This window comes from Odocoileus virginianus, chromosome 22 (assembly GCF_023699985.2).
Source record: "Odocoileus virginianus isolate 20LAN1187 ecotype Illinois chromosome 22, Ovbor_1.2, whole genome shotgun sequence".
Lineage (NCBI taxonomy): Eukaryota > Metazoa > Chordata > Mammalia > Artiodactyla > Cervidae > Odocoileus > Odocoileus virginianus.
Window position 1 is genome coordinate 36,339,120 of NC_069695.1, and position 22,797 is coordinate 36,361,916.

The following is a 22,797-nucleotide window of genomic DNA, read 5'->3' on the forward strand; positions in this document are numbered from 1 at the left end:
TTTTTTTTTTCTCAGTTGTTCTTGATTCTCCTTAGAATCTAGGATATCAGTGCTTCTTCTCAAGCTTAGGTTCTGGGGTTTGTTTTTTGTTTGGGGTGGATTTTTAAAGTTAGGGACAGCTTTGAACAAACTGTGGGCCAGTATTTTCTGAAGTGCCCTTTGTGATAAAAATGTAAAAGATTGAATAAAGCCACCTAATACAATAATACAAATGAATCGACAAGTATATATAATCTGGGTTATACTTAAGAAAATCAGACATCTCAAATTCATAGAAATAGAAAGTAGAATGGTGGTTACCAGGTGCTATGGGAAGGAAATGAAGAGTTTCAGTTTTGCAAGGTGAAAAATTTCTGGAGACAAATTGAATAACATTGTGAATATATGTAAAATTATTGAGCTCTATGCTTAAAAATGGCTAAGATGGTAAAAAAAAAAACAAGCAAAGAAAATCAGAATATATGATATGAAGCTGACATGGGAATTTATTTTGTAGAAAAGCAACAACTAGAGAATGTCATACAACCCTAGTACATCTAAAGTACTATATATAAAAATGACAACTGCTCACAACACTGAAGCACTGAAAGATACCAAATTACTTTCTGAATCCAAGAAGTCAAATTATAATCAGTATTGTTTTAATGTTCTTACATATATTGAAATTTTAATATGCTGACAAGTGGTAAACCAGATAACTAGAACATCCAATAATGTACCTTTGGGTGATATATAACTTGGTGATATCCAAGTCTTTGGACAATACATAAACTTACTCATACTCTTCTGGCATATCTCCACACATATTTTAAAATTCTGATTTCCTGGTCAAATGATGTATTTTGCAAATTATTAAATATATTTAATGCTTTTGCTATATAAAGTTAAATGTACAACTAAATTAGTAAAAAGTGCTGAGGTTTTATTGGAAATTAATACTCTGACAAAAATGTTTATGAATGTACTCACTCTGTACTTTAGTAATACTGCCTTTTCATTTATATCTAAATTTTCCCTTCTATTTAATAACCAGTTTTGATTTTTTATACAAAATCTAGAACTTCTTAATTCATATAGATTCTTCTCTTTTTCCTCCTTATTTCTTAGCTTAAATTCAGTTTAAGCTTTATTGGTATCTTAAGCTTCATGTGTATTCTTACTCCTAAACACCAGCAGTTCTTCAGAGGTCTAAAATCCAGCATGGGAATTACTATATTAAATTAGTTCTAGAAAAAAAAATCAAAGATATTTTTTCCTGAAATATACAGAACATGTCATGCCAAATCTCTTGTTTATACAATAAACTGGTAATATTGGTAAATTGCACATACAGCTTATATTCCCAAAACAGAATAACTTAAATATTAAAACGTACCTTTATGTTACCGCCATAACTGACCTTATAAGCATAACAAATGACAATATTCAATACAAAAAAATCACAAAATCCACTAACCTTAAGTGCTACGGATCACATCGTACGGACTCATCTCCCTATGACCTATTCAAACTGCAGACACAAACTATAGCTTTGAGCTACTCTAGCATTTAAACCCTAATTAGAAATTTATACGAAACACAATTTTATGTTCAAATATGGAAATAAGCAACATAATTCCAAAACCCAAAAGTATCCCAGCATTCTGTAAAAAGAAATATCCCCAGCGGCTACATCCATGGTCACTAGCATCATTGTGCAACATCTCAGGTACCTTTAAAACAAACAAACAAAGAGCAACCTTTAAGTTTCCAGAACCATAGATTTTAGAAGCATTTCCAGGACACTGTACTAGCTTTATATGTAGCTGGATATACCATCGGTCAATTTTCTAAAACATGACTCTAGCTAATAATGTCACATAGAATTTCCTAACAGTTAATTAACAATGATTACTCATGGTCTGCTCAGCAAGTCAAAATTATACTGATCCAGTTTGCTCCACTGTAAAATGGAGAGCTACACTGGTTACCCTGCTTACTGTCTGTATTTGTACATAACATGTGGTTCACTCAAAGTTCAGAGATATGGAAATCTTTTAACATATAAAATATAATCTTAGCAGTAAGACTGGCTGAGACTGTTAGGTGGACTTTGGTGACAAAAAGACATAACTCCTTTATCTGTTAGTAAGGATCCTTTAAGTGTTCTGATGTATACAAAGTTTGCCAACAGTATGTGGCTTGTACTAGGTTTCTCACAAGTCTATGTACAATTTTTTGCCTGATTACTGAAACTCTACTCTCAGAAAGACACAGCAGAAGCGGGTAGATACTTCTGTGTATCTATCCTGATACACATTAGGCAGGACAAAGATGTGCTTGTGAGCAACAATCCAAAAAGATAAACCAGTAAGGACTTATATTTTATATGCTACTTTGTTGAGCACAGAATCTCACTGAAACTACATTTATTCTACAGTCTTTTAAAAAATGCTGTTTCACTGAATATTTCTATTTCATTGTTAGTCAATTCTGAAATTTGACTTCTTAAAAACTTACCATATCAACCAGAGCAACATACATGAACAAGCCTGCAGTAAGTGCAAATATCCACATAGAAACATTCTCAGCATAATGACCAATGAAAATTCCTGTGGCCATTCCAAGATACGCCAGCATGGCTGACAGGGCATTATAAAGAACAGCCTGCTTAACAGTCATGCCAGCCTTGAGTAAGACAGCAAAGTCACCTTTAACAGAAAACACAAAAAGGCAATTAAAAGCATTAAAAAAATCATTTTTAAGACACATACCCAAAAGACTTTCCAGATTTAAGAAATCCTCCAATTTTTTGAGGAGTGGGAAAAAAAAAAAGGCAAAATTAAGAATCACCCAGGGTTAACAGAGTTAATCAGTATAAAACACCCTAACAGTTTGAAGAGGAACTAAAAAGCCTCTTGATGAAAGTGAAAGAGGAGAGTGAAAAAGTTGGCTTAAAGCTCAACATTCAGAAAACTAAGATCATGGCATCTGATCCCATCACTTCATGGGAAACAGATGGGGAAACAGTGTCAGACTTTATTTTGGGGGGCTCCAAAATCACTGTAGATGGTGATTGCAGCCATGAAATTAAAAGACGCTTACTCCTTGGAAGGAAAATTATGACCAACCTAGATAGCATATTAAAAAGCAGAGACATTACTTTGCCAACAAAGGTCTGTCTAGTCAAGGCTATGGTTTTTCCAGTGGTCATGTGTGGATGTGAGAGTTGGACAGTGAAGAAAGCTGAGTGCTAAAAAATTGATGCTTTTGAACTATGGTGTTGGAGAAGACTCTTGAGAGTCCCTGGGACTGCAAGGAGATCCAACCAGTCCATCCTAAAGGAGATCAGTCCCGGGTGTTCATTGGAAGGACTGATGTTGAAGCTGAAACTCCAATACTTTGGCCACCTCATGTGAAGAGTTGACTCTTTGGAAAAGACTCTGATGTTGGGAGGGATTGGGGGCAGGAGGAGAAGGGGACGACGTGGGATGACATGGCTGGATGGCATCACCGACTCGATGCACATGAGTTTGAGTAAACTCCAGGAGTTGGTGATGGACAGGGAGGCCTGGTGTGCTGTGATTCATGGGGTCGCAAAGAGTCAGACACAACTGAGTGACTGAACTGAACAGTTTTATAAACTAAGATATCTTTTATCCAAAGTTTTTCTTAAGGTCTCTTGTTTGTCAAAGAATATCAGTACCAAGAATCTACTACTGTGCTCTTGCACTGTCTTCAAGGGGCTTTTAACTGACCACAAGCAGGAAGAGGGAGTAGAGAACACACAGGAAATGATCAGCAAATGATTAAAGAAGGCAATATACATTATAATTAAGAGCTGAAGAATCTAATGTTCTGGTTATAAAAGAAGAAAAGAAATTAAGATCAAAGTACTTAAGAGAGGCTTCATGGAGCCTGAAGGATCTAGAATGTGGAGCACAAATCAGATGTTGAGGATTACAAGCATTGAACAGGAAGGTGGGAGGCCTTCTAAATGGCAGAACGCATGCCAAGGGACAAAAGTGAAAATGGTGCTACAGGTGTGCAGCCATCCGTAAGAAGAAAAACAGGACACACACACAGAACCAGGGCAACTCTGGGAAGGCTTTAAGTCCTGGTGACAGAGAAAAAGAATATTCAAAACACAACCATCAACTTCTCTTTCTTTTTAATTCCAATGAAATTCTCTTTGTCAAGTTCTCTCTGTTAACGGAAGATGACTCTTTATTTGCCTGTGGTCTTATTCCTATTCTGTACACAACGAAAGCAGGGCCTGACGTCACCACAGGCTGGTACAAGAAGGTATCTGGCAGGGGAAGAGGACCAGAGATGGGGTTCAGGGATCTGTTTGGCAACCCCACACAGGCAATTGTGTAATCACAGTTGCAGGGCTAGAATTCTGGCTGGAAACAGACTCATCCTCAGTAAGAAACAAAGCTAGCTAGAATAGTAGACTTACGAGAAGCCATAAATGAGAAAGCCTGCTGGAAACTATCATTAGCAAAAGCCAGTGACACTGAGATATGCTACCCACCTGGAAAATACCATCTACAGGGTTCTCTTACCTAATTCATGAGGCAACTCATGACAAAACACTGCAACAGAAGTACTTAAACCACTCGATAAACCTTCAGTAAAAGCAGCACCTGTGTAAAAAAAATATCACTGCATTATTTTGTGGGTGTGTATTTTTAAAATTTGTATAGCACATACAATGAGGTAAAAGAAATAAACTATAGTCTGGTGGTGAATAAACAGAACTTTCTCAACTGCACTCTGTAACTTCTTCATAACTAATCTTAGATTACATTCAATTAGGCTTAAATTTCCCAAAGAAGCACAAGCAGATATGATTGAGAAGGGAAGGCTGGGCTGTGCCTTAGAGTGATTAAATGATCTTACACAAACCTGAGAAGTAACTGCTACCACATAAAGCACTTATGGAGAAATATAAAACAAACTGATTTAAAAGGTTTAGGGGGAAAAAACCTCAGGAATCAAGAGTACAAATATGTTCCCTAGCCTCAGAGGAATCCACTGGTAATTAGACTTTTTACATTTATTCTTTCAATGTCTTGATAAGGGACGTTTAAGACAAATAGCTCCCTGCCTTTAAAAGATAATACGTTATACAACTGATTGCTTGTAAAACCATGACTGAGCATTTGCACATCCTTCAGTGTTGCTTAAGTTGTGCATGGTGCAGAGGAGGAAGAGCATGGTGCAGAGGAGGAAGAGCATGGGGCAGAGGAGGAAGTGCATGGGGCAGAGGAGGAAGTGCATGGGGCAGAGGAGGAAGTGCATGGGGCAGAGGAGGAAGAGCATGGGGCAGAGGAGGAAGTGCATGGGGCAGAGGAGGAAGAGCATGGGGCAGAGGAGGAAGTGCATGGGGCAGAGGAGGAAGAGCATGGGGCAGAGGAGGAAGTGCATGGGGCAGAGGAGGAAGTGCATGGTGCAGAGGAGGAAGAGCATGGGGCAGAGGAGGAAGTGCATGGGGCAGAGGAGGAAGAGCATGGGGCAGAGGAGGAAGTGCATGGGGCAGAGGAGGAAGTGCATGGTGCAGAGGAGGAAGAGCATGGGGCAGAGGAGGAAGTGCATGGGGCAGAGGAGGAAGAGCATGGGGCAGAGGAGGAAGTGCATGGGGCAGAGGAGGAAGAGCATGGGGCAGAGGAGGAAGTGCATGGGGCAGAGGAGGAAGTGCATGGGGCAGAGGAAGAACATGGGGCAGAGGAGGAAGTGCATGGGGCAGAGGAGGAAATGCATGGGGCAGAGGAGGAAATGCATGGGGCAGAGGAGGAAGTGCATGGGGCAGAGGAGGAAGTGCATGGGGCAGAGGAGGAAGAGCATGGGGCAGAGGAGCAAGTGCATGGGGCAGAGGAGGAAGTGCATGGGGCAGAGGAGGAAGAGCACAGTGAAGGGAACAGGGCCTGGGCTCATCTCAGCTGGGCGACAAAACAACACTGCCTTGTTGGACCTCGCCTGTCTGCTCTGTAATTATTTCCATGGCTCCTTCTAGAATTCTGTGTGTCTGTGTGCACATGTGCTCATTCATGTTCGACTCTTTGCAACCCTATGGACTGTAGTTGACCAGGCTCCTCTGTCCATGGGATTTCCCAGGCAAAATACTGGAGTGGGTTGCCATTCTCTTCTCTAGGGGATCTTCCTGACCCAGGAATTGTCTCTTGCTTCTCCTGCCTTGCAGGTGGATTCTTTACTGCTGAGCTGTGCCACCTGGGAGGCCCCTTCCTTCCTGCACTAAATTACTACAATTTGTAAATATTCTATTATCTCTCAATGGTAGCACAACTTACAAAAAGTCTATAATTCTTCTTTGGGTAGGGATTAGTAATTTAAACTTTTCAGATAGATGAAGGTTCCTTTAGCATAAAAGAAAAGATGGTGGAAAAGATACTTTCACTTTAACACATACTATTTATATTGCAGATAAGGGAAAGTAACTTTTGGCAGCTACAATTTAGTTAAAGGGCCAAGCACAGTTTCTAGCACTTTTTCATCTTATCTCACATTTATCAAGTACATCACTGTCAAAGTAGTCAAAGAGATAACATTTTGAAAACCTTGGATGTTAATAGCCTTATCAAACCAACCTACCCTTTCCTAAAATCAGCAGCTTAAAGTGGCATTTTCAGAGATAAATGAACAAGGGCCAAAACGTAGAGACATACCGATTGCAAGGCCATCACTGAAATTGTGCAGGCCGTCCCCCATGATCACCATCCAGGCCAGTGTGGCAATGCCAGCATCTTTCAGCTCCTCCCGAGAGTAGCGCTGGCTGTGGCTGTGGGGGTGGTGGTTCTGGTGGTGGTGGTGATGGAGAATGTGATGGTAGTCATGATGGTGGTGGATGAGATCATCAGACTGGCCGAGTGTATCATGGAAATGTGAATGGCATTTATTCTTGCACCCTCTGGGGACATATTCATTGTAAACTTCCTGCGGATGGGCATGAGCTATCATGACCTCCTCTTCTTCCAAGATTGCTGGCTGCTGAGAATCAAAGTGGGAGGGCTCTTGTGAGTCAGCTCGTAAATAGCCTTCAGGTCCTAGATGTAAACATAAAGGACATTGAGACAAAGTCAAATGGCTCTATTAATGCGCACATTTCAAAATCTCCACTGACAGAGTCAACAAGACTTCAAAGCATGTCAACTCTCTCACATATACCTGGCAGACTAGACTTTAGGGTACTGTTGATGAAAAACATTAGTACGTTTTAGTGAATTTTAGAAGTTAAATGATTTCACTAAGAATGGACTTTAAATGGTAACCTTCAGTAACCACCCCAGATCCTCCCTTAAATTCTTTTGCCTCCCTATGTTTTTCAAGATAGTTTTTTTTCCTGATTATAAAAGAAGCACACACATTTTAGAAAAATATTTCACTGCTGACATTTAAAATATTTTAGAAAAATATTCCAGAAAAATTGGAAATAAAAAACATGCATAATTCTGTCATCTGAGTTCCTCTCTTTCAAAATTCAAGGGAAAGCAAAAGAGGGGAATTCCTTGGTGGTCCAGTGGTTAGGACTCTGCGCTTTCACTGTCAGGGGTCTGGGTTCAATCCCCAGTCAGGGAACTAAGATCCTGCAAACCATGTATTGTAGCCAAACAAAAATTAAAAAGGAAAAGCAGAAGAATGTGGAATACCATCATCACCAAGAAACATTTATCTGTGTAAAGTAAACTGCAACAATAGGTTTTGTTTTGTCTTTTTTATATACTGGCATCAACTTTCCTGGGAGCATTCCTGACACTATGGTCCAATTTTAAAAGTTATTTCCTCTCACCATTATAAATCCCACTGGAAATTCTGAAGACAGAATAGGTGCGGGAAGACAAGTGAGAGTACTTCGCTTGCTCTTTAAAGAAGACCAGCATGTTGGAAACAAAGGGTGGATAGGAAATCTTAGGACTGCCCAGTAGCAACAACAAAGTTGTTCTTCCTCCTCAGTCAGCAACTGAGCGTCTACTCTTGGCCAGGCACTAGGACACAGTGGAGCAGGACAAAGTCTCTGCCTTCAGGAAGCTCATGTTCTTGGGGGAGGGAGGCACTTAACAAGGAAACACAGGTATAAATAAGGTAATTAAGGCACTGGCCGGCATGGGAAGAAAATAGAAAAGGGGAATATGAGGAGAGTGAGTGGGAGACCTCTGTACTGGGATGATCCAGGAAGGCCTCTAAAAAGGAGATGCCTGAGTTGAGATTGAAACAATAGGAGGAATTTATATGAAGACCTGGGAGAAAAGTGCTCCAAGCAGAAGAAACTGAGTATCAGCCTCTGAGAAAGACCTGGTAAGCTCACAGGATGAAAAGGAGGCTGTGTGGCTGGTCAGAGTGAACCATCAGGGAGAGTGGAAGGCAGGGCAGGACTTCAAAGGTCATCATGAGCCATTTGGTTTAAAATTTTAATTTTAACGGAGCCTGTCCAACAAGAAATGCCACGCTAACAAGTTCTAGGAAATACAGTAACACAGTAACCTTACAGTGAAGAAACACGGGAGACACAACCTTAGCCAAGTGATCAAAATTGCCATCATCGCTCTGTGACCGAGCATCATGGTGGGAGGCAGGTCACGTCACTGAAAAGGATGTAATACTTTGTGCTATTCCCGCCCAAACTGATCAACGGAATGCAAAAACAACAGACAAACTCAAAATGAGGGACAATAAGAGGCAGCATTTGACCCTGAATTATACTCTGGATCATTTTTTTTTCCTTTTGGGGGTTAGGGGAGTATCAAGAAATTATTAAGACAATTGGAAAAACATGAAAATGGTCTATAGGCTAGAAAATGACATTGTATCAGCTTTAATTTCCTGGTGTTGATCACTGACCTGTAATTGCACAAGAGAATGTCCTTTCTCTTAGGAAACAGAACAAGTATTTAGAAGCAAAGAAGCATCACTTGTAACTTGCTCTCAAATGGTTTAGAGAAGAAAATGAGTAGTATGCATACACAGAGAAAGAGAGAAAGATAAATGTACATAAAATAACTGGGGAATACAGGAAGAGGCAGAGGAATTCCTGGAACTTTTCTCTAAGTTTGAATTTACCTCAAAATAAAAAAATTATAGAAATAAGACATATAAATATACATAGAAATAACCAACTCACTGGCAATTAAAAGAAAGTATAAGTTTTAAAAACGGGAGGGATTCCCTAGCGGTCTAGTGGTTAGGACTTGGCACTTTCACTACTGGGGCCCAGGTTTGATTCCTGGTTGGAAAACTAAGATCCCAGAAGCCTCGTGGCACAGTCAAAAAAAAAAAAAAAAAAAAAAGCAGGGGAATATTAAAGGGGGTGGTATATGGTCCCATCTCTTCCAGACAGTCCAAGCTGCCTGCAAATCACAGAGCAATGGACTCCCTCTAGCTCTCAGATTTATAAGGACTTACGATCATCTGCATCTACTTTCTCCTCATTTGTTGAAAGTTGAGATTCATACTTGGACAGCTGCTTTTTAATCTCCACATCATCATCATTTTCAGGTTTCTTCTGATTCTGTAACAGCAAGGAAAAGCAATACTTGAAATAAGTGGTTTACTTATGCATACACCTTCAGTTAAATAGTTAAACAAAAGATTTAATAGAAAAAGACAACAGAGTAACAGACTTCTAAAGGAATAAACCCCATCTAAGGGCAAGGCCTGCACTTAACTTCATAGCACCTAGTAGTTTGTTTTAGGCACAAACTGTTAAGAAAAGTAAAGGATTATGCATCAGTAATATGAAAGAAAAATCACACACTCATCTTTCTGCATGTCCATGAAAACAGCACTGCATCCCCTGGGAGCTGTTTGGAAACACATGGTCTCGGCCACACCCCAGAGCAAACGGATTAGAACTTGGATTTTAACTAGGTCTCCAGATGACTCATACACACATTAAAGCTGAGCTCTGCCTCAGGCCATCAGTTCAGAACAAGCAAGTCCTCCTGGCAGGTAGTGATCTGCTAACCAACAGCCTGGTCTCCTCCAATGCCTCTTTTGGGCAATGAATCCTCATACTTGCCACACTTCTTATAACTTTAAATTATACTGTGATACGGATATGTATTTGTTACTAAAACTAAAATATTTTTGCTGTCATAAAACACCATTTCCAAGTTTTCTCTTTTGAAACAAATCTCTAGTAGTCAGTCTTGAGTTTATCACTAGATTTTTACCAACTGAATACCATACTTGAGATACTATCCATATCTCAGAACCCAAGAATGAAGGTCACTGTTAGAACAATGGGGCCTGTGTATTACCGACTTATGTAGAATATTTAAGATAAGGAAAACTATCACAAAAATAATCTCCTTCTTATTTGCAGTATCTTTTGAATATGACTCAATCCCCACCATAACTGAGATTTCATTTTTAACTCTAACAGTATATAAAATACCTGCACATTTTTAGGTTATAAGAGTTTTTAAAAGGAAGCACATACCAATCTTTATACCTACCCCTGGCATGATGCCTCAAACACAGAAAATACTTAAATATTTGTGAAAATAAGTAAATTCAGGATACTTTAAATCACTTAATTGATGTTTCATTTCTTGTTGAGCAATGAATATCTCTAGTTTTTAACAAATTCTTTCATTCCACAAGTATTAAGAGCCTCTAATGTTTCCTGTGCTGAATCCTGGCAATACATCAATACACCATAAACCAAGATACACACAGTCCTTGTTCCCATGGAGCTTATCATCCACAGGGAGGGAAGTTTTATACAGGTAATGATTACACAATTCTTTGATTGCAATCTTTGATACACTTTACAAAGGACAAACTCACAGTACTACAAGAGTGTATAACAAGACCTAAATAACTCCCACGACAGGATTCGTTGAGAAAGTGATGCTTATGCCAAGACCTAAAGATGAGCAGGGGTTTGCTGGAGAAGGGTGGGGAGGATTAATCCAGGCAGGGAGATGGCATGTGGAAGGACCCTAAAGAAGAAAGGGAGCAGCCCCTTCTTTAACTGAAAGAAGTGCAAGGTGGGTGGGGTCTGGTAGGTCAGAGACTGGGTGGCTAGAAGTGAGGCTGGGTAGCGGGGAGTCCAGACAGTGCAAACCGTGGACTATGGACTTCATCCTATCATGGACTTCATTCATCATGAAGCTATGGATTTCATCCTATAAGCAATGAGATGTACGAAAGAAAGGATTTTCAGCAGTGGTGTCCGACCTCATCAGACTCATTTAAACAAATCACTCTGCCCCCTCCACTCTGGATTAGAAGAGGATAACAAAATAATGCAGACAGTCCAGTCAGGAGGCAACTGCTGTCAGCCAGGTAAGCTGAGCTTAGACCAGAACAACAGCAAGGGAGATGGAGAGAAACAAATAGTTTCACTTCTGGATACACTTAATAAAACTAGGTTGGATATGAGGATGAGGGAGATTCATAGATGATTTTCAGGTTTCCAGCCTAAGCAAGAAATCTGAGAATCTGGTAGAAAGTCTGAGGTAGAAGCATCATAAGAGCCTAACTACACACCAAGTATATGATTCAACCCTAATTCGAATAAAAAGATTGACATATATAGATGTCTTAAGGGAAATCCTAGGTAAAATGTTCCATTATAAGACCCTGATGCTAGGAAGATTGAAGGTGGGATGAGAAGGGGACAACAGAGGATGAGATGGTTGGATTGCATCACTGACTCAATGGATATGAGTTTGAGTAAACTCTGGGAGTTGGTGATGGACAGAGAAGCCTGGTATGCTGCAGTCCATGGGGTCACAAATGAGTCAGACATGACTGAGCGAATGAACTAAACTGAACTAAACTGATGGGCCTGAAGAGCTACCAATGCTTACCATGTAAGGAGTAGTTTTTTCTTTTTGAGAGAACTAAATGAGATTTAAAGCTGTTACGTAAGTAACACTAAAGATCTGGATGCCCTTGAAAAAAGATAAACGCACTATTTTCTAAAAATGAAGAGAACATGAAATGTTTGTGAAACACCTGTGGGAAGTCTTTGCCTAGAAATTATGCTTATTTACTATTTAATGCTTCTTGTGTGTGTGTGCTAAGTTGCTTTAGCTGTGTCCAACTCGGCGACCCTATGGACCACACTTAGCCTGCCAGGCTCCTCTCTCCATGGGATTCTCTAGGCAAGAATACTGAAGTGAGCTGCCATGTCCTCCTCCAGGAGATCTTCCCAACTCAGGCATCTAATCTGAGTCTCTTACATCTTACTTGCACTGGCAGGCAGGTTCTTTACCACCATTGCCACCTGGGAAGCCCTTAATGCTTCTTAAATATTCAACAAATATTTACCAATCCTCTACTATGTGCCAGACACTATTCGAGGCACTGGAGATATAGCAGTAATGAAGATGGAGTGGTCCTGGCCCTTAAGAGCTTATAGTCTAGCAGAAATTATTTGAGAACAGAAATTTCAAACTTTGTTAACTACCATCCTAATAATATATATGTAACACAAAGACAGAGTAATATGTGGAATGTACTGTAATATCACTGTTGCATTTAAAAACATGGGTCAAGACACAAGACTGATTTCACAACTCACAAATAGTTATAACCTTAAGAGTCTGAAAAACACTGATCTGTATTAGACCACAGACAGCCTACCTCTTAAGAGTCCTATGTTAGAGCACCAAGTTAATAAACAGCACTCTTTAGGTAAAACTAGAAAATTACACTGAAATTAGAATGGCATTTGAAATAGAAATGCAGTAAAACAAACACACAAACCCCTCCTCTCAAAAAAACTCCTTAAAATGATTTTTTTTTTTTAAGGTGAGAATAATCCCAGAGAATGCAAAGGAGGAGGATACAGCCTCAAAGCCATCCAAGTGAAGCAGCAGGGACAATGGGAACATGGAAGACTTCCTGGATTAAGAAGTCAGCTCTTGTTGCTTCACTTGTCCCTGTAAATTGACATTCAGTAATGGTTCAAAATCTGCAGTTTGAGATTTTAGTGACTATAAAATCCGTAAGGGCAAATATTTGCAGGATGGAGGAGGCTACTCTGCTCACATGCACTGGGTTCCCAACCTGAGCTCTAAGCTCAGCAAGAATCAACTACATTAGTCTTCAAGTCTCTTCATGCCAGCTATACCTGCTATTGCAAGTGCACGATTTAATTACATGTTATTCAGACTATGAAACGCCAGTGAGAAGAGTTACTGCCATGAAAATTTAAGTTGAATGCTTCTGAAAGATTCAAAGGCAAGTTGCTAATTATATAAGGCAATCACTGTACAAATCTTTTTAATTTACAAAAAATCTAGATTCGACATTAAAATAGCTTTACAAGTATGTAACCTCTTGCTCAATTTAAGAGAAACCAAAACTGGAAATTAATCTGGATTCAACATTAAAATAGCTTTACAGGTATGTAACCTCTTGCTCAATTTAAGAGAAACCAAAACTGGAAATTAATCTAGATTCGACATTAAAATAGCTTTACAAGTATGTAACCTCTTGCTCAATTTAAGAGAAACCAAAACTGGAAATTTAGTAGTAGTAGCAGGGCTGCAGAGAAAAAAAATGATCATACAGAACTCTGACTCCAAGAACATCTTGGTCAACATCAAATGATCAGAATATGAGTATAGAGATGTCCAAAACGTGTACATGCCATTATTAACAGTCCCCATGAGGACAATCTATTGACTGATTTACCCAGTCACATCAGATAGGAAGAGGAAGATAACCACAGGCAACTCCAAAGATATTTTCACCAGATATAGAGCCTACTGTTGAGCTACATATTATTTCTGGGGGCACTTTGCAAACGGCAAGACTGAGTGAGTCAGACAGTCTTTCAAACAAAACATAATATTTAGCTACTGAGTAATTTAAAAGCTGTACATACTTACTGTACATCACTCAAAGAGTGTGGGGTAAGTACATACCCGTGAAACCACCGCCACCATCAATGCCTTGTTTGGTTATTTATATATATATTTACCCTTGCCTGTGATTCTGAAGGGAATACTGAAGACACAGAAGTCCAGGGTTACTGACTTCCATGAATGCTTCTGGGAGCAAAAAGGTACTGAACCTCCTGACAAATGAAGATCATACACCTTGGAGAAGCTCTGCAAACAATTCAGTTCAAGTGCTGCTCTAAATAAATGTCCAATGCATACAAAGTACTCAGTACAGTTTTTCTTACCTTTTTCTTCTTATCTTTAAATTGCTTGATCAATGTGAGGACATGTTCAACAAGAAACATGAAATATAAGCCTCCCAGAGCTGTCAGCCCTTTCCATGTAGAATCAAAATAGGTATTTTCTTGCATGTTTTGAGAAGAGAGGTGGCTGAAAAGTGGTCCCCTCTTCATTTCCATTGCTGCTTCTTCATGGCTGTGACTATGGTGATGACTTGCATGAGACTAAAGACAAAATAATACAGATTTTATAAATTCGTTTCACATGTCAGAAAAACTGGCTAAGATAATTAACGTCAAACATGAAACCATTCAGAATTATGCAATTAACGTTCTATTTCAGAATGAGGAGAAGTTTAGGATATTAAAAGTAAAACTACCAACAAGCAGCAGTGAACCAGAGCTAAACGTATATAATGCACGAAGGCACTTTAGTGGAGTGGATCTACTCAGTGTAGAGACAGACACGTTCTCCAATGATCCCCGTAATGTACGGGTAGAGGGTATTTCCAATGCTCCTCCGTGGCCACAGATAGGTCTTAACAAGCATATAATGTCCACTGCTCAGACCTCCAGTGGAAAAGCCCCTACCACTGTTCTCAGCGTGTGTCCAAGAAGCCCAGTCTGGGTAATGGGCCCTGGCCAGTGCCTGAAACCCAGGCACCCTGCCCCATGGCCTGCAGCTGCGTGCAGCAGGAGCTTCTGTCACTGCCTGTCACGGACACAGGTGAGGTGCACACCAAGGTGAGACTGGGGGTCATGGATACAACCCACGCAAACACTCCTAGAAACTAAATTTCCAGTCTTTTATACATATCAATACAGAGCACAAACTGAAAATATATATACTCAGTATATAAACTTATAGATGCATGCATATATATTAGTAATTAATGTTTAATTATATTTAGTATTAATTTAATAAAATACACTGAAGGTCAAAGTCTCTCAGTCCTGTCCGACTCTCTGAGACCCCATGGACTATACAGTCCATGGGACTCTCCAGGCCAGAATACTGGAGTGGGTAGCTATTCCCATCTCCAGGGGATCTTCCCAACCCAGGGATCGAACCCAGGTCCCCTGCATTGCAGGTGGATTCTTTACCAGCTGAGCCACGAGGGAAGTCTAAGAACACTGGAGTGGGTAGCTATTCCCATCTCCAGGGGATCTTCCCAACCCAGGGATCAAACTGGGGTCTCCTGCGTTGCAGGTGGATTCTTTACCAGCTGAGCCACCAGGGAAGCCCTATAAAACACACTAATGGGATAAATTATTTACTTACGTGTGGAAGAAGGTGTAAGAAAGCATCACCACTCAGTGTCCCGACAGCCAAGGCCACAAGGAAACTCAGAAGAAACTTGAAGAACACCCGATTCATGAGCGGCACTAAGATAACGCCCAGCAAAGACAGGAAACTGATGACGGAAATGGCGATGAAGCCACCAACCCAGGCTGTCAGAACGGGACAGAGCAGACGGCAAGGCAAACAACTGGTCAACTTTCAGAGTGAGACTTGGAGCAGCACAAAGTCATCTGTAAAAGCAGGGGCGCTTACACCTGTGACTGCTTCATGTTGATGTCTGGGAGACACCAATACAATACTATAAAGCAATTATCCTTCAATTAAAAGCAAATTAAAAAAAAAAGTGGAGCTAAGAAATACAAACGCAGTGGAACAGAACTGTGGTAAGAGAGCAATAACCAAGAAGCTGGATCAAATTGACTGAACCCTCTGGGCAAAAGGCATAAACCTAGGAGAATATTCTTCAGTGAGGGTCCACCTAGTCAAAGCTATGGTTTTTCCAGTAGTCGTGTATGGATGTGAGAGTTGGACTATAAAGATGGCTGACGGTCGAAGAATTGATGCTTTTGAACTGTGGTGTTGGAGAAGACTCTTGAGAGTCCCTTGGACTGCAAGGAGATCAAACTAGTCCATCCTAAAGGAAATCAACCTTGAATATTCATTGGAAGGACTGAGGCTGAAGCTCCAATACTTTGGCCACCTGATGTGAAGAACTGACTCACTGGAAAAGACCCTGAGCTGGGAAAGACTGAAGGCAGGAGGAGAAGGGGACAATAGAGGATGAGATGGTTGGATGGCATCACCAACTCAATGGACATGAGTTTGAGCAAGCTCCAGGAGTTGGTGACAGTCAGGGTAGCCTGGCGTGCTGCAGTCCATGGGGTCGCAAAGAGTCGGACACGACTGAGCAACTGAACTGAACTGAGGGTGAAGGAAGGGGAAGGTATGGTTACCAAGGATGAATTCTCAATCACTTGGGAACTGAGCTTACAGACTCTTGTAACTGTTAAATTATGAGACAGAAGAGAAGAAAGTTAGGAAAGGAGGGAAGAAAGGAGAAAGGAAAGGAAACTGGGAATCAGTAATATCCTCAGTAAACAAAGCAATCAATTCTTCATTATAGGTCCTGAGCAACACAACTTACACTATAGCAGACTGTATCCTGGTTTCATGTATTAATAAGAATACACTAGGATTAGGCTCCTAAACAACTCTGACCATTCTCTAAACAATGTGACAACATACAAAGCAATCCCAATTTTTAACCTGGAGGATAATTGCTTTACAATGTTGTGTTGGTTTCTGCCGTACAACAACGTGAATCAGTCATAAAGATCTCTCTTCCACCCCACCCTCATCCCACTCCTCTGGGTCCTCAAGAATGCTGGGTTTAGCTGCCTGTGCTATATGGCAGCTTCCTGTGTGTACGTGCTCAGTCACGTCTGACTCTCCAGGCCCCTGGACTGTAGCCCTCCAGGCTGCTCTGTCCATGGGATTTTCCCAGCAATACTGGAGTGGGTTGCCATTCACTTCTCCAGGGGCTCTTCCTGACCCAGGGATTGGACCCGAATCTTCTGCATTGGCAGGTGGATTCTTTACCACTGAGCCACCAAGGAAACCCCCAGCAACTTCCCACTAGCTATCTAACTTACATATGGTAATGTATATGTTTCAATAGAACCCAAACTTTTTGAATGACCTTGACATATCCTGTGGGAGGACCTCAGACAAGCTACTATCTAATGTATTTTCTGGTGTTTTTTTTTTTTAAGGGTAAAGTTAACATATTTGCTTTCTTCACATCCAAGGCAGAGAACAATTAAGATGATATATTTGAAAAAAAAAAATGATATTTGGAATTATGCTGAAAAATGAGTAGGATGATGTAAACAGAAGAAAAAAGCACAACATAAATACATCTACTGGCAATGATTTTTACCTAAAAAAGGCAATTTTACCTATTTGTAAAGAATAGGTCTTTGGAGGGATTTCAGCTTTCTTTTCACTTGTTGTATGAATCAGACACGATCTAGTATCAATCTGATTGATGATGGCTGGGCAGAGATAGTTGAACTCGGTGGCATTCAATGGAATCTGGATGCCCATGCCATGAGATGTAAGCAGCTTTGAGGCACTGAAACACTGAAGAAAAAAGAAATAAACGGTAAAATCTCCAAAAGGCATTCCCATTAGAGAATCCAAAAAACACAAGGGTGCTAACAAAACACCCTTCCCTTACTGAAGCTGCTTCTTTACTTAAGGTAAATCAAGATCAACTTTTGCTTTAAGTACTTTGGAATTTGCCTCAAGCTACCTGGAGATACTATATCATAGCGGTGATTTCCCATCTCTTCTGAATATTTCTTCTTGGGAGAAGCAATCACGTCACTAGTCACCTCTGGAGAAAGCCTCAAGAGGAAAAAGTTTGAGGATAAATAGACATTTGCAAGCCTATTAACTCACTGTAAAACCTATTAAGGAAATGAGCTTTAATTTCGAGATGGGTTCATTAGAGATTGAAAAATATGTTGTTTCTGTACTAATGCTATCATACCTGGTCTAAACAAGCCCAAGACATGTCACTCTTCCAGCAATGACGGTACTTGCAAAACTTAGCTCAGTGCTGTGTACATACTTGCAAAACAGCTCAGTGCTGTGTACATACTTGGCAAAATAACACTTCACAACGAGAGAATATTAAATTCTGTAGATCACTCACTCTGGCAGAGGGCAACACTGGTTAATGAAAGAAACCTGCACCAGCATGCAGTTGTTTCAAAAATTTAATTAGATGACAAACTTAGTTTGAAGAGAATCTCTGCTGGAGAATGTAAGCTCCCTCTTCTCGAGAAAAAAAAACAAAAAAAAACAACAAAAAAAACAAACCACTGGCACTAGCACCTGTTTCTCATCTTCTGAAAAGCTATTTCAAACTCCCACAATTCTTGGCCAATACTACTCCAAACAGATTTTATTACTAGTGTCGCTATGGGAATGACCATTAGTAGGATTATCTCAGAATTAGCACAGCCATGTGATGGTCTGAATGAAATACTTAAGTTCTGCCCATTAATGTATACCAACGAATGCCTTGCTGTTGACATCTCTTAGCCAAGGCAAACTGTGTAGAGCCTGGAAGTCTAGCCTCGGAGAAGAAAAACACATGAACTCAGGACATCACTGCCCAGACTTTTCACTTGTCCAGCAGGTCACTCTAGGTAGCAGCTCCAATTTCCCTCACTTTACAAGTCACTGTGATCCCTTTGTCAAGGAGGCAAAGCTGCTCTTGCATTCTCTGGCCCTTTAAAGCACATCTTTCCCTAAAACATGAATTCTAACTCCTGCTCTTTTGCTCTTCCATTTTATGTTTTTTTTTCTTTAATTAATAGTATTCACCTTTAAAGATTTTCTCCCCAAAATAATTTGATATGTTTTAAATTCTATATTAGAAAATAGCTTTACCAGGCAGCATTATTCTTACTGAAGAACTTACCCCACAAGTTTTTTTTATCAGGAATGTTTTCAACATAGTGGAGACACTTTGAGCTAAGTGTCTTGCTAAGAAAGGAGAAATTCCCCTTTCAATGAACTCACCATTTTATTTTTAGTGTAGAGAGAATGGCAATGACAGGATAGACAGCAGGCATATTGATTAGAATAACGAGAAACATCTTACCTCTTGAGCATTTTCGCCTGGGCTTCTGGAATACATAAAGTCTTTTCTGGGCTCACTCATTGATTCATTGCTTCTCCTACTAGCCAGTCTGCTTGCCCGGCTCTTTTCTGTGACACTGGGTGGAGTGGAACTGTTCACATCTTTGGGGAGAAGTTTTCCATGTTTTGGAGTTTCTATGGTCTCGAGAAAGTGAGTTCCCTCAGAGACAGCATTATACACAGTTGAGGTCACTTCACTAGTACCAATACCCTCCTTGATTAAAACATTCCGTCTGCCACTGGCATGTTCTGATCGATGAGATCCCTTCCCGTGGCTGTTTCTTGGGTCTTTGCTTGAACCATCAGTGTCATGATCTGGGCAGAGAGCTTTCCGACTATTTTTACTGGAAGCAGCATGATTATGGTGAGAGTGATGCTCATGGTCAGAGTGATGCTCATGGTCAGAGTGATGTTCATGGTCAGAGTGATGTTCATGGTCATGGTGTATATGAATTCTCTTAATCTTATCTATGCCTATATTCTGAAGCAACTTTTTGAACCCTTCAATTGATAGGGAATTATTTTCTCCATAGCGGTGGAAAAGCTGCTGGAGATGATGCTGCCGTGTGGTAACTGCCAAGTCAACATTAATACCAGATTCCCAACTTGGAATAATTTTCTCAGTGGTCTGAGGGAAAGCAGTGGCTGGTCCTACTTCATGAAGGGGATTTGTGACTGACAGAGTCAAGGTCAGGATCAAGATCACTGATAAACTCCTCGCCATCGCACCTTCCTACAGAAGACAGAAAACAAAAGGAAAGAAACAACAACCTTGTCTTCCCTTCCAAAACAATTTGAATTAAGAAATCTCATGCTGAAAACTGATTTTGTCTAATCAAATAACCAAGTTTAACAGAGTACCATCTAGAGTGATCGGTGTAGTGCTAGACACTGTAAAAAACAAACAAAAAACCAAACTGGAGTCCTAGGCTCTACGACTGCAGTGCTGAAACATGGGAAACAACTGGAGAGCAGTTGAGTGCTAAGACTCTGTAATTAGCACTATAAAAGCAATAGTAATTCAGAGACTGGAGGGACCCACGTGGTCACAGCCATATTGGCATTATATCATGTTTCAAACAAGAATTCGAAACAAAAGAACTCAAAATCCAAACTACCTACCTCCACCACGACCACTACCATTTCATAGAACGATGTTTTAACATCAAAAAAAAGTAAATATAGCAATCAGAATAAGCCACATTTAAAATTTTTTTCTTAAACCATATATAAATCTATTTGAGGCCTTTCTCCCCCAGTCCCATTCTTCAGAGGCAACCAATTTGGCCAGTTTCTTGAGAATCCCTCACGCATACTCAGGTACATGTACACCTTAATCATACTAGTGGGATCTTTTGTTTTTTACACTCAACAAATGACATCTTTCCATGTGAGTATATTCCAAGTGATCACATCTTTTTGAAAGACTGCACAGTAACAGTTTTTTAAGGAAATTAAACTTTATTAAAAAACTGTGTTGCTCTTATTTTTCCATCACTCATCCGCGTAATACTGCTGGGAACCAAAGAACTATGTTCCAAAGAGGAGTTAGGGATCCAGCTGAACCTTGAAAAAGCAGAATTCAGTTAAGCAGATGAAGTAGTATAGGCCAAAGAAGCAGCTAGACTAATATCTCAGGACCCAGCCAGCAGATGCCCAGCGCCAATGATGGGTGGTGATCGTGACCAAATTGGTCTGCCTCCGGTGAAAATAAGAGGAGGTCGGGATCCGGAGTGAGATGGCAAGGGCGAGGAGCAATTGAGCTCTACCACCTTCAGCTCTTCTTCTTTGGATAAGCTGATAATACCTATTTTATACGGAGACAGAGGAAACCACTCGCATGGATGTATGTGGAAGTGCTCCAAACGCTGTCAGCAGTATTGCACAGCTGCTGCTTATCGTACTGTGAAAAGAGGACGTACGCACTATCACCGGGCTAGACTCCTAGCAGAACAATCCTTGGGGCCCGAAGTTTTAACGGGCAGAAGAAAACCTTTAAGAAATACACGAGGAGCGAGATGGGTGGGGACAGCCCGGACGAATGGCTCAGGAGCAGCTCCGTGCCTTTCCCAAGGGAGGGAAGGATGCTTAGGGCGGTCCCAGACCCAACGACGGATCTCCTTCCCCGCAAGAACACGTGTGAGGGAGAAAAAAGCGGAAGGGCCTGGAGAAAGGGGCGAGCGGAGAAAACGGGAAAGAGCGCGCAAAACTGCCTCGAAGGGCTTTTTATTTTTAAACACCACTGTACTCTCTTGGAAAATTGAGATGAACAGGACAAACCGTTTCCTTATCCCATTGGACCCCAAAGCCCGCTGTGCACCCCAAACTGGGAAGTCCGGCCTCGCCGGCCCCGCGGGGTTCCCCTCTCCGCCCGCCCTTCCTAGACCTGCGGGACTCACCTCTACGCGGCCTCGCCGACCCCCGGGCCGTTCCCGCGCGCCGGTTCAAGTTCCCGCCGGCGGTGCGGAGCCGACCCTTACTTGTCTCCCTAGAGATCTCTACACTGCAGGGAGAGGCGGCGGTCTCATCGGCCCGGCTGCCCCTCGGTCGGGGTAGCACCGCGCAGACCCCGGCAAGCCGCGCCCCACGCGCCGCCGTCGCCGCCTCCCGGGAGCAGGAGGACAATTACTAATTACCGCCGCGCGCAGCACGCCGCCGGGAGCCACCGCCTCCGCCGGCCTCTGCTGCGGGGCATGCGCAGTGCGGCTCCACCCCGTCCCCGGCGGGCGGATCCACGGGTCCGCCTGTTCGCCGGCGCCGCGGGGCTCGAGGGGGGCGGAGACGCTGTCCCTGTGCGCGCGGGGCGCCGAGATTTGCCCGGGGCTCTTTCCTCCAGCTCCTCCGTGCCGCCCGCCTCTCTGAGACTCGTTCCTCAACCCCACCCCCCCGAGCCAGCCCCGTCTGCCGCTGGGATCCCGGCAGTGAGGGCAGCGGGACGTTCTCTGGGCACACGAGTCCTGAGTCTTTCTGGGGGGTTCTGAGCGCTTCCGGTCGCGTCTGTGTTCCTGGGACGCAGGCCGTTCTTGGGCCACGATCCTCGACACGAGGGCTGGTAGAGGTTACCACACGCACTGAGGGCCGCTTGGGCTGGGGTGGGGGTGGGGCAGGCCCGGCGGAGGCGGGGTCGCCCCCGCCCCGCCCCCGGCCGCCTCGGAAACGCGGCCCGGATAACGCCCGCGGGAAGACGCGGTGGGCAGGCAGTTCCGCTCCGAGGGCGGAAGTGCGTGCCCAGGTTTCGGCCGCTGACCAGACAGCAACATGGTGGCACCCGTGTTGGAGACGTCTCACGTGTTTTGCTGCCCGAACCGGGTGCGGGGAGCCCTGAGCTGGAGCCCCGGGCCCGGAGGGCTTATGGCCTTCGGCACGTCCTGTTCCGTGGTGCTCTATGACCCTCAGGTGAGAGAAGTGGCCGGACCCGGTCTGTTTCTGGCGCCGCATCTGCTGCGTATGTTCGGGGGCGGACTCTGTAGACGCTGCTCCGGAGCCTGGAGATCCGGTGTGCGGCCCGATCCACTTCGGGGAGGGTGTCTGGGCGGTGGGTCTGGCTCTGGCGCGCGACACTCGCCTCTCGCCAGTGTCCTGCGCTGGGTCAGCCTGGGGTCACCGTGTCCTACAGGTGGCCTGTTAGCCACGTAGAAAT

General features: G+C 42.3%; 2 protein-coding genes and 1 non-coding gene across 3 annotated transcripts in view; 2 read left to right on the top strand and 1 right to left on the bottom strand.

Moving 5' to 3' along the window:
* Positions 1-460: 460 nt before the first annotated feature.
* SLC39A6 (solute carrier family 39 member 6) lies at positions 461-21,865 on the bottom strand. The gene is made up of 10 exons (XM_020901165.2): positions 21,557-21,865; positions 19,120-19,890; positions 17,402-17,585; positions 15,423-15,592; positions 14,147-14,365; positions 9,400-9,505; positions 6,669-7,046; positions 4,548-4,628; positions 2,500-2,690; positions 461-1,712 (listed from the first exon to the last, which is right to left on the bottom strand). The coding sequence occupies exons 2-10, from the start codon at positions 19,879-19,881 to the stop codon at positions 1,560-1,562; spliced, it is 2,244 nt and encodes a 747-aa protein (XP_020756824.2). The 5' UTR covers positions 19,882-19,890; positions 21,557-21,865; the 3' UTR covers positions 461-1,559.
* On the top strand, positions 7,506-7,578 carry TRNAE-UUC (transfer RNA glutamic acid (anticodon UUC)). The gene has a single exon. It is a non-coding gene; the product is annotated as a tRNA-Glu (tRNA).
* Positions 21,866-22,310: 445 nt separating the features above from the next.
* ELP2 (elongator acetyltransferase complex subunit 2) overlaps positions 22,311-22,797 on the top strand; it is a 48,977-nt gene continuing 48,490 nt past the window's right edge. The window contains exon 1 of the mRNA XM_070452861.1: positions 22,311-22,553. Coding sequence (XP_070308962.1) covers positions 22,416-22,553 — 138 coding nt within the window. The 5' untranslated portion in view covers positions 22,311-22,415. The remainder of the gene's footprint in view (positions 22,554-22,797) is intronic.

Bases quoted from the DNA above. Each gene is read 5' to 3' on its own strand.
- SLC39A6 (XM_020901165.2), bottom strand. From the start codon at position 19,881: ATGGCGAGGAGTTTATCAGTGATCTTGATCCTGACCTTGACTCTGTCA. The intron at 9,506-14,146 runs GTAAGAAAAACT...TTGCTGTTACAG, and splicing joins TTAAAGATAAGAAGAAAAAG to AATCAGAAGAAACCTGAAAA. The intron at 4,629-6,668 runs GTATGTCTCTAC...TTTTTTACACAG, and splicing joins CAGTGATGGCCTTGCAATCG to GTGCTGCTTTTACTGAAGGT.